The sequence below is a fragment of the Zea mays genome, chromosome 7 (genome assembly GCF_902167145.1).
Source record: "Zea mays cultivar B73 chromosome 7, Zm-B73-REFERENCE-NAM-5.0, whole genome shotgun sequence".
Classification (NCBI taxonomy): Eukaryota; Viridiplantae; Streptophyta; class Magnoliopsida; order Poales; family Poaceae; genus Zea; species Zea mays.
Window position 1 is genome coordinate 1,790,821 of NC_050102.1, and position 14,885 is coordinate 1,805,705.

Sequence of the window (14,885 nt, forward strand, 5' to 3'; positions counted from 1 at the left end):
AATTATGTGTTGCCTATACTGCCGTTGCTAGGGGCTACTGCAACGCTTGTACATACGTTGGTAAGTCATATAAATAAGCGTTGGTAAACTGCAACAGATTTTTATAAGATACAACAACACTTACATGTGTTGGTGCCGCCCAAGACCAGCTCGTTATCATAGGATGCTACAACGTTTAGTTTCGAGTTGTAGCAACATTTTTATCCGTTGCAAGCAATAAACCAATAAAATATTATAATATTTTATTTTGAGGTTAAGATTACAACAAGCTGAACAATGCATATTTGATATTTCTGGAATCATCGACACACACATGGCAAATAAGCAAAATATATATATTTAAAATCAATAGTTGCATTACAAAAAGTTGATCCATAGTTACATATATAACTGCACACAACATGGAGACTGAGACTAAGCTGCTAATTAGAGGGTGCAGACGAGAAAAAAAGGTTGTTCAACTGTGGACATTTTTTCTAGAAATCTGACCAGAGGCAATTATCCCTAGCGCTGGCGATGACAATCCTTTGAATGGAGGGGATAGCTAGGGGCATAGCAAAGCTCCACCTCCACAGTAAGTGCCGCAACATGGGAGCGCCAGGTTTATTACAAAGAAAGTTCGAAGTACATATTCATGCATCCATAAATCTTTCGTTGCCACTGTGTTTTGCGCTGAGGATGGGCACAAGCACGTCTAAAGTTCATCAGCTCTGCAAAAGCAAAAGCAAGCAAGGAAAAAGGTAAAACAACAGTTCAATTAAAAAGAAAATATCCAACCTTCTTTCTGAGACCGTTACATGTCTAGCCCTATCTGGAGTTGACTGTCCAGTGGAGTGTCACCTGGTGCATCATAGTCATCAATTTAGACTTTAAAATACATATTCTATCAATTATGTTGTCACGAAACAAATCATATTCCTTACAAAGCATGCATCTCATAGAATGCAAGAAAACAAAGACTAGTAAAAAATACAGATGAGTACACCACCTAACTTTTTAAATTATATTTCCTATTAAGTGTCAAAATTTCTATCAAATCACTTGGTGAACCCTTAGAAGATACTCGTGTTGTCAATAAGTTTCTAAGAGTTGTGCCACCCTAGTTCAATCAAGTTGCTGTCTCAATCGAGATGTTCTGTGATGTCAAGACACTTTCAGTTGAAGACCTAGTTGGAAGGCTTCGGGCAGCTGAAGATCGGTTTGAAGACAAACTGGAGCAAGTCACAGACAAAGCAGGAAGACTGCTACTAGCTGAAGAGGAATGGTTGGAGAGACACAAGCAAAGGTTTTAGTCCAATTCACACAAGAACAGTAATAGTGGAGGGACAAACCAGTGACAGGCAAAGGTTTCTAACAAATCTGAAGGTGCTAGCTCCAGTACTCCTCACAAGGTCAAATTGACATCACAAGGAACACCTAGAAGAAAAGGGAGATGCAGAAACTGTGGCATCTATGGTCATTGGGCAGAAGACAGTAAAAGACCAAAAAGAGATAAGCAGGATCACAAACAGCACGAGGCAAATGTTGCAGTTGGAGATGTGGAGAATGCAGCACTACTCTTCGCTGAGGTGAAAGACTCATTAGGTGGAACTTCTCAGGAAATACTCCTGTCTGAAAAAAAAAGTAGTGACTGCAGTCTGTTCAGATGAAGTCTGGGTATTAGACACTGGAGCTAGTAACCACATGACACTTCTCAACTTGATGACACTGTCAGTGGGTCAGTGAAGTTTGGTGATGGGTCTACTGTCAAAATCTGTGGACTAGGTTCGGTGGTGATGAAAACCAGACAAGGTGACCACAAGGTACTCACTAGTGTGTACTACATTCCACAATTTAAAAGCAACATAATTAGTCTTGGACAACTAGAGGAAGCAGGCTGTGACATCAGACTATTTGCTGGTAGACTGAAAGTATTTGATCCAGAGTATAACCTGTTGGTCAGTGCACCTCGCACTGGGAACAGACTGTACACAGTACAGTTGAGTGTGATACCTCCAGTTTGTTTGCTATCAAAGCTAGATGATGCAGCTTGGCTATGGCATTCAAGATTTGGTCACACAATCCCCCCTACTATGGTTTTATTAGTGTCATATATCAGTGAGGGCTTCCCAAATGAATGGAGCTGCCAAAATTTATATATGTACATCTAACACACTGATGTCTCCTAACCTATTAGCTCAAACTTGATGTCTCTATTCATGGGAGATATAGAGTATTTATGGGGCCAATTAAATACCTTAGCAATCCCGGCGCTATTATTCATCCCATGTTATCAGTTAACCTTTTCAATCTACAAAAGGAATGAATTAGAATACTTTAACCAAATGCAATAATGAGGAGAATAATGTCTTGTTAAGTGAAGTGATGAACTTACACAACTTGAAGGCCATGCAATTGGATTATTGCCTACTTGTCCAAGAACCTTGAAGTTGTTATATGGCCTTATTAGTGGTTCATCGCGCACAGATACCAGACTAACACGCACCATCCAAAATTCTTTGCCTAAAGCAACATCTCCAACTTTGGTTTTGGGGTCCTGGCTAAGTACTCTGCCTAAGGCAACCTTCCTGTTTGGATATCTTGTGCTCTTTAAGAAAATATCTGTGGAAACCTACAAGTGAATTTTGGATGTTAGTGGTTAGCAAGTAGCTATAAATATGCAGGATGCATAAGATTTTTTACTAATAAATAGTTACTTGATGGTTCTTAATTGGTGCATAATTAGAGGATTTCCGAGACGTGTAGAGTACACTGAGTTTCAAAAGGACCACATTGATCACCTTGGCTGCATTAGTACTGTTGTTTTTACCTTTATTGATGCAGAAACTCTACTAGCATGGAGTGCTTCACGTCGTGACTGTGGTGGCTTGCTCTGCATTTAAAGAACACACATCAGTGAACTACTATAGAACGTAGTATAGGAAATCTGATGCTTGCTGCTACTTTCAGCATGTATACACTATCATATAAACTAGATTTCTAACATGGACAAAAATATGATTGCTTCAGTATGGCCTTAGGGTGGAGTAAATCTATGATTGCAGTTCCTCGTACTCATAATGTACTAACCTTATCCTGAATTTTAGAACATTTGTAGTGTGAGTGCTGTTCCTCGTACTCATCATCTTCGTTTTCATCCTCCTGTAGAGTTATTGGATAAATGACAGCTTGAAAATTTTAAAACTAGGATGGAATTCATGGTAATGCATTCATACCATTGTGTTATTCCGTTCACCAAACATACTAGAATCTTCACTACGAAGTTGACAATAAATTCGCTGTTATAGGGAAATATATATATATATAAGATTCAGATATATGTGCAAAAAATCAGTAAACTTATATATTTTCATAGAGATACATACTTGTCGTTTCATAGCAGGACGAACATCTGTTGGTGGCGATAAAGGAGCATCTAGATAGCCCTGTAATAGCATAAAAACATTAGGACATAAAAAATCTTATGTCCTAAACCCTAAATATTGAAGATTTCAATAGAAGTGACACTCTGCAAAAGAGTAAATATGTTTATCTGTGCCTATGCAGTTAGATGGTATGAACTGTATTTGCTAGAGGTCCAATGCTGTTAATATGTTTATCTGTGCTGGTAAATGTGACTAGGACCCATCATCTATTATGTGCGGCACTAAGTTCATGAGTAGACCTATACCATCGTAGTGTGTGTTGCTGGTGAAAGGGAATTAGGCTTACACCTAGTTCCTAAATAATTTTGGTGGTTGAATTGCCCAACACAAATAATTGGACTAACTAGTTTGCCCAAGTGTATAGATTATACAGGTGTAAAAGGCTCACACTCAGCCAATAAAAAGATCACGTTTTGGATTCAACAAAGGAGCAAAGGGCCAACCGAAGGCACCTCTGGTCTGGCGCACCGGACTGTCCGGTGCACCAGAGGACTCCAACGCAAACTCGCCACCTTCGGGAATTTCCAGAGGCACTCGCGCTATAATTCACCGGACTGTCCGGTGCACCACGGAGAACGGCCTCAGGAACTCGCCAGCTTCGGGAAACTCCAACGGCTAGTCCGCTAAAATTCACCGGACATGTCCGGTGTGCACCGGACTGTCCGGTGCGACCCCGGAGCAACGGCTACTCGGCGCCAACGGCTACCTGCAGCGCATTTAATGTGCGCTCTGCGCGCGCAGAAGGCAGGCGCGCCCATTCCGGCGCACCGGACAATGAACAGGAGTTGTCCGGTGTGCACCGGACACCCAGGCGGGCCCACAAGTCAGAAGCTTCAACGGTCAGAATCCAACGGCAGTGATGACGTGGCGGGGGCACCGAACATGTCCGGTGTGCACCGGACTGTCCGGTGCGCCATCGAGCAGACAGCCTCCCAACGGCCACATTTGGTGGTTGGGGCTATAAATACCCCAACCACCCCACCATTCATTGCATCCAAGTTTTCCATTTCTCAACTACTACAAGAGCTCTAGCATTCAATTCTAGACACATCAAAGAGATCAAATCCTCTCGAAATTCCACACAACGCCATAGTGACTAGAGAGAGAGATTTGCTTGTGTTCTTTCGAGCTCTTGCGCTTGGATTGCTCTCTTCTTTCTTGAGTCTTTCTTTGCAATCAAACTCACTTGTAAATTGAGGCAAGAGACACCAAACTTGTGGTGGTCCTTGTGGGAACTTTGTGTTCCAAGTGATTGAGAAGAGAAAGCTCACTCGATCCGTGGATCGTGTGAGAGAGGGAAGGGTTGAAAGAGACCCGGCCTTTGTGGCCTCCTCAACGGGGAGTAGGTTTGCAAGAACCGAACCTCGGTAAAACAAATCTTCGTGTCTCACTTGCTTATTCGCTTGGGATTTGTTTTGCGCCCTCTCTCGCGGACTCGTTTCTTTATTACTAACGCTAACCCGGCTTGTAGTTGTGTTTATATTTGTAAATTTCAGTTTCGCCCTATTCACCCCCCCTCTAGGCAACTATCAATTGGTATCAGAGCCCGGTGCTTCATTAGAGCCTAACCGCTCGAAGTGATGTCGGGAGATCACTCTAAGAAGGAGATGGAGACCGGCGAAAAGCCCACTACAAGCCACGGGAGCACTTCATCGGAAGAGTCCCGCACCAAGAGGAAGGAGAAGAAGAAGATCTCCTCCAACAAAGGGAAGGAGAAGAAATCTTCTTCTCACCACAAAGAGAAGAAGGAAAAATCTTCTTCCCACAAGCCGCGTCGGAGTGGGGACAAGCAAAAGAGGATGAGGAAGGTGGTCTACTACGAGACCGACACTTCATCAACATCAACCTCCGACTCCGATGCACCCTCCGTAACTTCTAAATGCCAAGAGCGTAAGAAGTTTAGTAAGATCCCCCTACACTATCCTCGCATTTCTAAACATGCACCTTTACTTTCCGTCCCATTAGGCAAACCACCAACTTTTGATGGTGAAGATTATGCTAGGTGGAGTGATTTAATGCGATTTCATCTAACCTCACTCCACAAAAGTATATGGGATGTTGTTGAGTTTGGTGCACAGGTACCATCCGTAGGGGACAAGGATTATGATGAGGATGAGGTGGCCCAAATCGAGCACTTCAACTCTCAAGCGACAACAATACTCCTCGCCTCTTTAAGTAGAGAGGAGTATAACAAAGTTCAAGGGTTGAAGAGCGCCAAGGAGGTTTGGGATGTGCTCAAAACCGCGCACGAAGGAGATGAGCTCACCAAGATCACCAAGCGGGAAACGATCGAGGGGGAGCTCGGTCGGTTCCGGCTTCGCAAAAGGGAGGAGCCACAACACATGTACAACCGGCTCAAGACTTTGGTGAACCAAGTGCGCAACCTCGGGAGCGTCAAGTGGGACGACCACGAAATGGTTAAGGTTATTCTAAGATCTCTCATTTTCCTTAACCCCACTCAAGTTCAATTAATTCGTGGTAATCCTAGATATACTAAAATGACCCCCGAGGAAGTAATCGGGCATTTTGTAAGTTTTGAGTGCATGATCGAAGGCTCGAGGAAGATCAACGAGCTTGATGATCCATCTACATCCGAAGCTCAACCCGTCGCATTCAAGGCGACGGAAGAAAAGAAGGAGGAGTCTACACCAAGTAGACAACCAATCGACGCCTCCAAGCTTGACAATGAGGAGATGGCGCTCGTCATCAAGAGCTTCCGCCAAATCCTCAAACAAAGGAGGGGGAAAGACTACAAGTCCCGCTCCAAGAAGGTTTGCTACAAATGTGGTAAGCCCGGTCATTTTATTGCTAAATGTCCTATATCAAGTGACAGTGACCGAGGCGACGACAAGAAGGGGAGAAGAAAGGAGAAAAAGAAGTACTACAAGAAGAAGGGCGGCGATGCCCATGTTTGTCGGGAGTGGGATTCCGACGAAAGCTCAAGCGATTCCTCCGACGACGAGGACGCCGCCAACATCGCCGTCACCAAGGGACTTCTCTTCCCCAACGTCGGCCACAAGTGCCTCATGACAAAGGACGGCAAACGGAAGAAGGTTAAATCTAACTCCTCCACTAAATATGAGTCTTCTAGTGATGATAATGATAGTGATGAGGAGGATAATTTGTGTGTTCTCTTTGCCAATCTTAACATGGAGCAAAAAGAAAAATTAAATGAATTGATTAGTGCTATTCATGAAAAGGATGATCTTTTGGACTCCCAAGAGGATTGTCTAATTAAAGAAAACAAGAAACATGTTAAGGTTAAAAAGGCTTATGCTCTAGAAGTAGAAAAATGTGAAAAATTATCTAGTGAGCTAAGCACTTGCCGTGAGATGATTGACAACCTTAGGAATGAAAATGCTAGTTTAAATGCTAAGGTTGATTCTCATGTTTGCATTGTTTCAACTTCCAATCCTAAAGATAATAATGATGATTTGCTTGCTAGGATTGAAGAATTGAATATTTCTCTTGCTAGCCTTAGAGTAGAAAATAAAAATTTAATTGCTAAGGCTAAAGATTATGATGTTTGCAAAGTTACAGTTTCCGATCTTAGAGATAAAAATGATATTCTTCATGCTAAGACTGTTGAACTTAATTCTTGCAAACCCTCTACATCTATTGTTGAGCATGTATCTATTTGTACTAGATGTAGAGATGTTGATGTTAATGCTATTCATGATCATATGGCTTTAATTAAACAACAAAATGATCATATAGCAAAACTAGATGCTAAAATTGCCGAGCACAACTTAGAAAATGAGAAATTTAAATTTGCTCGTAGCATGCTTTATAATGGGAGACGCCCGAGCATCAAGGATGGCATTGGCTTCCAAAGGGGAGACAATGTCAAAATTAGTGCCCCTCCTAAAAGATTGTCTAATTTTGTTAAGGGCAAGGCTCCCATGCCTCAGGATAACGAGGGTTACATTTTATACCCTGCCGGTTATCCCGAGAGCAAAATTAGGAGAATTCATTCTAGGAAGTCTCACTCTGGCCCTAATCATGCTTTTATGTATAAGGGTGAGACATCTAGCTCTAGGCAACCAACCCATGCTAAGTTGCCTAGAAAGAAAACTCCTAGTGCATCAAATGATCATAACATTTCATTTAAAACTTTTGATGCATCTTATGTTTTGACTAACAAATCCGGCAAGGTAGTTGCCAAATATGTTGGGGGCAAGCACAAGGGCTCCAAGACTTGTGTTTGGGTACCCAAAGTTCTTGTGTCTAATGCCAAAGGACCCAAAACCATTTGGGTACCTAAAATCAAGAACTAAACTTGTTTTGTAGGTTTATGCATCCGGGGGCTCAAGTTGGATACTCGACAGCGGGTGCACAAACCACATGACAGGGGAGAAGAAGATGTTCTCCTCCTTCGAGAAAAACCAAGATCCCCAACGAGCTATCACATTCGGGGATGGAAAACAAGGTTTGGTCAAAGGTCTTGGTAAAATTGCTATATCTCCTGACCATTCCATTTCCAATGTTTTTCTTGTAGATTCTTTAGATTACAATTTGCTTTCTGTATCTCAATTATGTCAAATGGGCTACAACTGTCTTTTCACTGATATAGGTGTCACTGTCTTTAGAAGAAGTGATGATTCAATAGCATTTAAGGGAGTGTTAGAGGGTCAGCTATACTTGGTAGATTTTGATAGAGCTGAACTCGATACTTGCTTAATTGCTAAGACTAACATGGGTTGGCTCTGGCACCGCCGACTAGCCCATGTTGGGATGAAGAATCTTCATAAGCTTCTGAAGGGAGAGCACATTTTAGGACTAACCAATGTTCACTTTGAGAAAGACAGGATTTGTAGCGCATGCCAGGCAGGAAAGCAAGTTGGCACCCATCATCCACTCAAGAACATCATGACAACCGACAGGCCACTAGAGCTCCTACACATGGACCTTTTCGGCCCGATTGCTTACATAAGCATCGGCGGGAGTAAGTACTGTCTAGTTATTGTGGATGATTATTCTCGCTTCACTTGGGTATTCTTTTCGCAGGAAAAATCTCAAACCCAAGAGACCTTAAAGGGATTCTTGAGACGGGCTCAAAATGAGTTCGGCTTAAGGATCAAGAAAATAAGAAGCGACAACGGGACGGAGTTCAAAAACTCTCAAATCGAAGGCTTCCTTGAGGAGGAGGGCATCAAGCATGAGTTCTCTTCTCCCTACACACCACAACAAAATGGTGTAGTGGAGAGGAAGAATAGAACTCTATTGGACATGGCAAGGACCATGCTTGATGAGTACAAGACTTCGGATCGGTTTTGGGCCGAGGCGGTCAACACCGCCTGCTACGCCATCAACCGGTTATATCTTCACCGAATCCTCAAGAAGACATCATATGAACTCCTAACCGGTAAAAAGCCCAACATTTCATATTTTAGAGTCTTTGGTAGCAAATGCTTTATTCTTGTTAAAAGAGGTAGAAAATCTAAATTTGCTCCTAAGACTGTAGAAGGCTTTTTACTCGGTTATGACTCAAACACAAGGGCATATAGGGTCTTTAACAAGTCCACTGGACTAGTTGAAGTCTCATGTGACGTTGTGTTTGATGAAACTAACGGCTCTCAAGTAGAGCAAGTTGATCTTGATGAGATAGGTGATGAAGAGGCTCCATGCATCGCACTAAGGAACATGTCCATTGGGGATGTGTGTCCTAAGGAATCCGAAGAGCCTCCAAATGCACAAGATCAACCATCCTCCTCCATGCAAGCATCTCCACCAACTCAAAATGAGGAAGAGGCTCAAGTTGATGAAGAAGAAGATCAATCAAATGAGCCACCTCAAAATGACGGCAATGATCAAGGGGGAGATGCAAACACGGAAGACAAGGAGGATGAGCAAGAACCAAGGCCGCCACACCCAAGAGTCCACCAAGCAATCCAACGAGATCACCCCGTCGACACCATCCTCGGCGACATTCATAAGGGGGTAACTACTCGATCTCGTATTGCTCATTTTTGTGAACATTACTCTTTTGTTTCCTCTATTGAGCCACACAGGGTAGAGGAAGCGCTTCAAGATTCGGATTGGGTGGTGGCGATGCAAGAGGAGCTCAACAACTTCACTAGGAATGAGGTATGGCATTTAGTTCCACGTCCTAATCAAAATGTTGTAGGAACCAAATGGGTCTTCCGCAACAAGCAAGACGAGCATGGTGTGGTGACAAGGAACAAAGCTCGACTTGTGGCCAAAGGATACTCCCAAGTCGAAGGTTTGGATTTCGGTGAAACCTATGCACCCGTAGCTAGGCTTGAGTCAATTCGCATATTATTGGCCTATGCTACTTACCATGGCTTTAAGCTTTATCAAATGGACGTGAAAAGTGCCTTCCTCAATGGACCAATCAAGGAAGAGGTCTATGTTGAGCAACCTCCCGGCTTTGAAGACAGTGAGTATCCTAATCATGTCTATAAGCTCTCTAAGGCGCTTTATGGGCTCAAGCAAGCCCCAAGAGCATGGTATGAATGCCTTAGAGATTTTCTTATTGCAAATGGATTCAAAGTCGGAAAGGCCGATCCTACACTCTTTACTAAAACTCTTGAAAATGACTTGTTTGTATGCCAAATTTATGTTGATGATATTATATTTGGGTCTACTAACGAGTCTACATGTGAAGAGTTTAGTAGGATCATGACTCAGAAATTCGAGATGTCAATGATGGGGGAGTTGAAGTATTTTCTAGGATTCCAAGTCAAACAACTCCAAGAGGGCACCTTCGTCAGCCAAACGAAGTACACTCAAGACATTCTAACCAAGTTTGGGATGAAGGATGCCAAGCCCATCAAGACACCCATGGGAACCAATGGGCATCTCGACCTCGACACGGGAGGTAAGTCTGTGGATCAAAAGGTATACCGGTCGATGATTGGTTCATTACTCTATTTATGTGCATCTCGACCGGATATTATGCTTTCCGTATGCATGTGTGCAAGATTCCAAGCCGACCCTAAGGAAGCTCACCTTACGGCCGTAAAACGAATCTTGAGATATTTGGCTTATACTCGTAAGTTTGGGCTTTGGTACCCTCGGGGATCCACATTTGATTTGATTGGTTATTCGGATGCCGACTGGGCGGGGTGCAAAATCAATAGGAAGAGCACATCGGGGACTTGCCAGTTCTTGGGAAGATCCTTGGTGTCTTGGGCTTCAAAGAAGCAAAATTCGGTCGCTCTTTCCACCGCCGAAGCCGAGTATATTGCCGCAGGCCATTGTTGCGCACAATTACTTTGGATGAGGCAAACCCTGCGGGACTACGGTTACAAATTAACCAAAGTCCCTTTGCTATGTGATAATGAGAGTGCAATCAAAATGGCCGACAATCCCGTCGAGCATAGCCGCACTAAGCACATAGCCATTCGGTATCATTTTCTTAGGGATCACCAACAAAAGGGAGATATCGAGATTTCATACATTAATACTAAAGATCAATTAGCCGATATCTTTACCAAGCCTCTTGATGAACAATCTTTTAACAAACTTAGGCATGAGCTCAATATTCTTGATTCTAGGAACTTCTTTTGTTAAATTGCACACATAGCTCATGTATATACCTTTGATCATGTCTTTTTCATATGCTATGACTAATGTGTCTTTCAAGTCTATTTCAAACCAAGTCATAGGTATATTGAAAGGGAATTAGAGTCTTCGGCGAAGACAAAGGCTTCCACTCCGTAACTCATCCTTCGCCATCACTCCAAGCAACTCTCCATTCCAGGGGGAGAAAAGCATGAGCATCAAAGAAAAGGACCTTGTCTTTGGGGAGAAAGTAAGAGCCCAAAGCAAAAGGACCGGACTTCATCTTTGGTATAATCTTAACTCATTTATTTATGACCAAAGGGGAAGATAGCACTTCGAGGGCTCTAATGATTCCGTTTTTGGCGATTCATGCCAAAAAGGGGGAGAAATGAGCCCAAAGCAAAAGGACCGCACCACCACCAGTTTTAAAAAAAAAACTTAAGTGTTAAATATTTTCAATTGGTAGCCTATTGTGTTCAAAAGGGGGAGAAAGTAGTATTTCAAAATGATATATCAAAACCCTCTTGAACACTAAGAGGAGAATCTCATTTAGAGGGAGTTTTGTTTAGTCAAAGGAAAAGCATTTGAAACAGGGGCAGAAAATTTCAAATCTTGAAAATGCTTTGCAAAACTCTTATTCACTACCTTTGACGATTTGCAAAAGAACTTTGAAACGGATTTCCAAAAGAGTTTGCAAAAACAAAACTTGTGGTGCAAGCGTGGTCCAAAATGTTAAATAAGAAAGAAACATTCCATGCATATCTTGTAAGTAGTTATATTGGCTCAATTCCAAGCAACCTTTACACTTACATTATGCAAACTAGTTCAATTATGCACTTCTATATTTGCTTTGGTTTGTGTTGGCATCAATCACCAAAAAGGGGGAGATTGAAAGGGAATTAGGCTTACACCTAGTTCCTAAATAATTTTGGTGGTTGAATTGCCCAACACAAATAATTGGACTAACTAGTTTGCCCAAGTGTATAGATCATACAGGTGTAAAAGGCTCACACTCAGCCAATAAAAAGATCACGTTTTGGATTCAACAAAGGAGCAAAGGGCCAACCGAAGGCACCTCTGGTCTGGTGCACCGGACTGTCCGGTGCACCACCGGACATGTCCGGTGCACGAGAGGACTCCAACGCAAAGTCGCCACCTTCGGGAATTTCCAGAGGCACTCACGCTATAATTCACCGGACTGTCCGGTGTACACCGGACAGTGTCCGGTGCACCACGGAGAACGGCCTCAGGAACTCGCCAGCTTCGGGAAACTCCAACGGCTAGTCCGCTAAAATTCACCGGACATGTCCGGTGTGCACCGGACTGTCCGGTGCGACCCCGGAGCAACGGCTACTCGGCGCCAATGGCTACCTGCAGCGCATTTAATGCGCGCTCTGCGCGCGCAGAAGGCAGGCGCGCCCATTCCGGCGCACCGGACAATGAACAGGAGTTGTCCGGTGTGCACCGGACACCCAGGCGGGCCCACAAGTCAGAAGCTTCAACGGTCAGAATCCAACGGCAGTGATGACGTGGCGGGGGCACCGGACATGTCCGGTGTGCACCGGACTGTTCGGTGCGCCATCGAGCAGACAGCCTCCCAACGGCCACATTTGGTGGTTGGGGCTATAAATACCCCAACCACCCCACCATTCATTGCATCCAAGTTTTCCATTTCTCAACTACTACAAGAGCTCTAGCATTCAATTCTAGACACATCAAAGAGATCAAATCCTCTCGAAATTCCACACAACGCCATAGTGACTAGAGAGAGAGATTTGCTTGTGTTCTTTCGAGCTCTTGCGCTTGGATTGCTCTCTTCTTTCTTGAGTCTTTCTTTGCAATCAAACTCAGTTGTAAATTGAGGCAAGAGACACCAAACTTGTGGTGGTCCTTGTGGGAACTTTGTGTTCCAAGTGATTGAGAAGAGAAAGCTCACTCGATCCGTGGATCGTGTGAGAGAGGGAAGGGTTGAAAGAGACCCGGCCTTTGTGGCCTCCTCAACGGGGAGTAGGTTTGCAAGAACCGAACCTCGGTAAAACAAATCTCCGTGTCTCACTTGCTTATTCGCTTGGGATTTGTTTTGCGCCCTCTCTCGCGGACTCATTTCTTTATTACTAACGCTAACCCGGCTTGTAGTTGTGTTTATATTTGTAAATTTCAGTTTCGCCCTATTCACCCCCCCTCTAGGCGACTATCAATAATGATAGTGATGAGGAGGATAATTTGCGTGTTCTCTTTGCCAATCTTAACATGGAGCAAAAAGAAAAATTAAATGAATTGATTAGTGCTATTCATGAAAAGGATGACCTTTTGGACTCCCAAGAGGATTGTCTAATTAAAGAAAACAAGAAACATGTTAAGGTTAAAAAGGCTTATGCTCTAGAAGTAGAAAAATGTGAAAAATTATCTAGTGAGCTAAGCACTTGCCGTGAGATGATTGACAACCTTAGGAATGAAAATGCTAGTTTAAATGCTAAGGTTGATTCTCATGTTTGCATTGTTTCAACTTCCAATCCTAAAGATAATAATGATGATTTGCTTGCTAGGATTGAAGAATTGAATATTTCTCTTGCTAGCCTTAGAGTAGAAAATAAAAATTTAATTGCTAAGGCTAAAGATTATGATGTTTGCAAAGTTACAGTTTCCGATCTTAGAGATAAAAATGATATTCTTCATGCTAAGATTGTTGAACTTAATTCTTGCAAACCCTCTACATCTATTGTTGAGCATGTATCTATTTGTACTAAATGTAGAGATGTTGATGTTAATGCTATTCATGATCATATGGCTTTAATTAAACAACAAAATGATCATATAGCAAAACTAGATGCTAAAATTGCCGAGCACAACTTAGAAAATGAGAAATTTAAATTTGCTCGTAGCATGCTTTATAATGGGAGACGCCCGGGCATCAAGGATGGCATTGGCTTCCAAAGGGGACACAATGTCAAAATTAGTGCCCCTCCTAAAAGATTGTCTAATTTTGTTAAGGGCAAGGCTCCCATGCCTCAGGATAACGAGGGTTACATTTTATACCCTGCCGGTTATCCCGAGAGCAAAATTAGGAGAATTCATTCTAGGAAGTCTCACTCTGGCCCTAATCATGCTTTTATGTATAAGGGTGAGACATCTAGCTCTAGGCAACCAACCCATGCTAAGTTGCCTAGAAAGAAAACTCCTAGTGCATCAAATGATCATAACATTTCATTTAAAACTTTTGATGCATCTTATGTTTTGACTAACAAATCCGGCAAGGTAGTTGCCAAATATGTTGGGGGCAAGCACAAGGGCCCCAAGACTTGTGTTTGGGTACCCAAAGTTCTTGTGTCTAATGCCAAAGGACCCAAAACCATTTGGGTACCTAAAATCAAGAACTAAACTTGTTTTGTAGGTTTATGCATCCGGGGGCTCAAGTTGGATACTCGACAGCGGGTGCACAAACCACATGACAGGGGAGAAGAAGATGTTCTCCTCCTTCGAGAAAAACCAAGATCCCCAACGAGCTATCACATTCGGGGATGGAAAACAAGGTTTGGTCAAAGGTCTTGGTAAAATTGCTATATCTCCTGACCATTCCATTTCCAATGTTTTTCTTGTAGATTCTTTAGATTACAATTTGCTTTCTGTATCTCAATTATGTCAAATGGGCTACAACTGTCTTTTCACTGATATAGGTGTCACTGTCTTTAGAAGAAGTGATGATTCAATAGCATTTAAGGGAGTGTTAGAGGGTCAGCTATACTTGGTAGATTTTGATAGAGCTGAACTCGATACTTGCTTAATTGCTAAGACTAACATGGGTTGGCTCTGGCACCGCCGACTAGCCCATGTTGGGATGAAGAATCTTCATAAGCTTCTGAAGGGAGAGCACATTTTAGGACTAACCAATGTTCACTTTGAGAAAGACAGGATTTGTAGCGCATGCCAGGCAGG

The 14,885-nt window shown here is 42.8% G+C and overlaps 1 protein-coding gene across 1 annotated transcript; it reads right to left on the minus strand.

Moving 5' to 3' along the window:
* Positions 1 to 2,220: 2,220 nt before the first annotated feature.
* Positions 2,221 to 3,424, minus strand: LOC103631874 (uncharacterized). Its single transcript, XM_020541326.1, has 6 exons — positions 3,366 to 3,424; positions 3,216 to 3,278; positions 3,070 to 3,141; positions 2,810 to 2,872; positions 2,375 to 2,611; positions 2,221 to 2,290 (listed from the first exon to the last, which is right to left on the minus strand). Exons 1-6 carry the CDS (start codon positions 3,375 to 3,377, stop codon positions 2,273 to 2,275), a joined length of 465 nt encoding a protein of 154 aa, XP_020396915.1. The 5' UTR covers positions 3,378 to 3,424; the 3' UTR covers positions 2,221 to 2,272.
* Between the last annotated feature and the right edge of the window lie 11,461 nt (positions 3,425 to 14,885).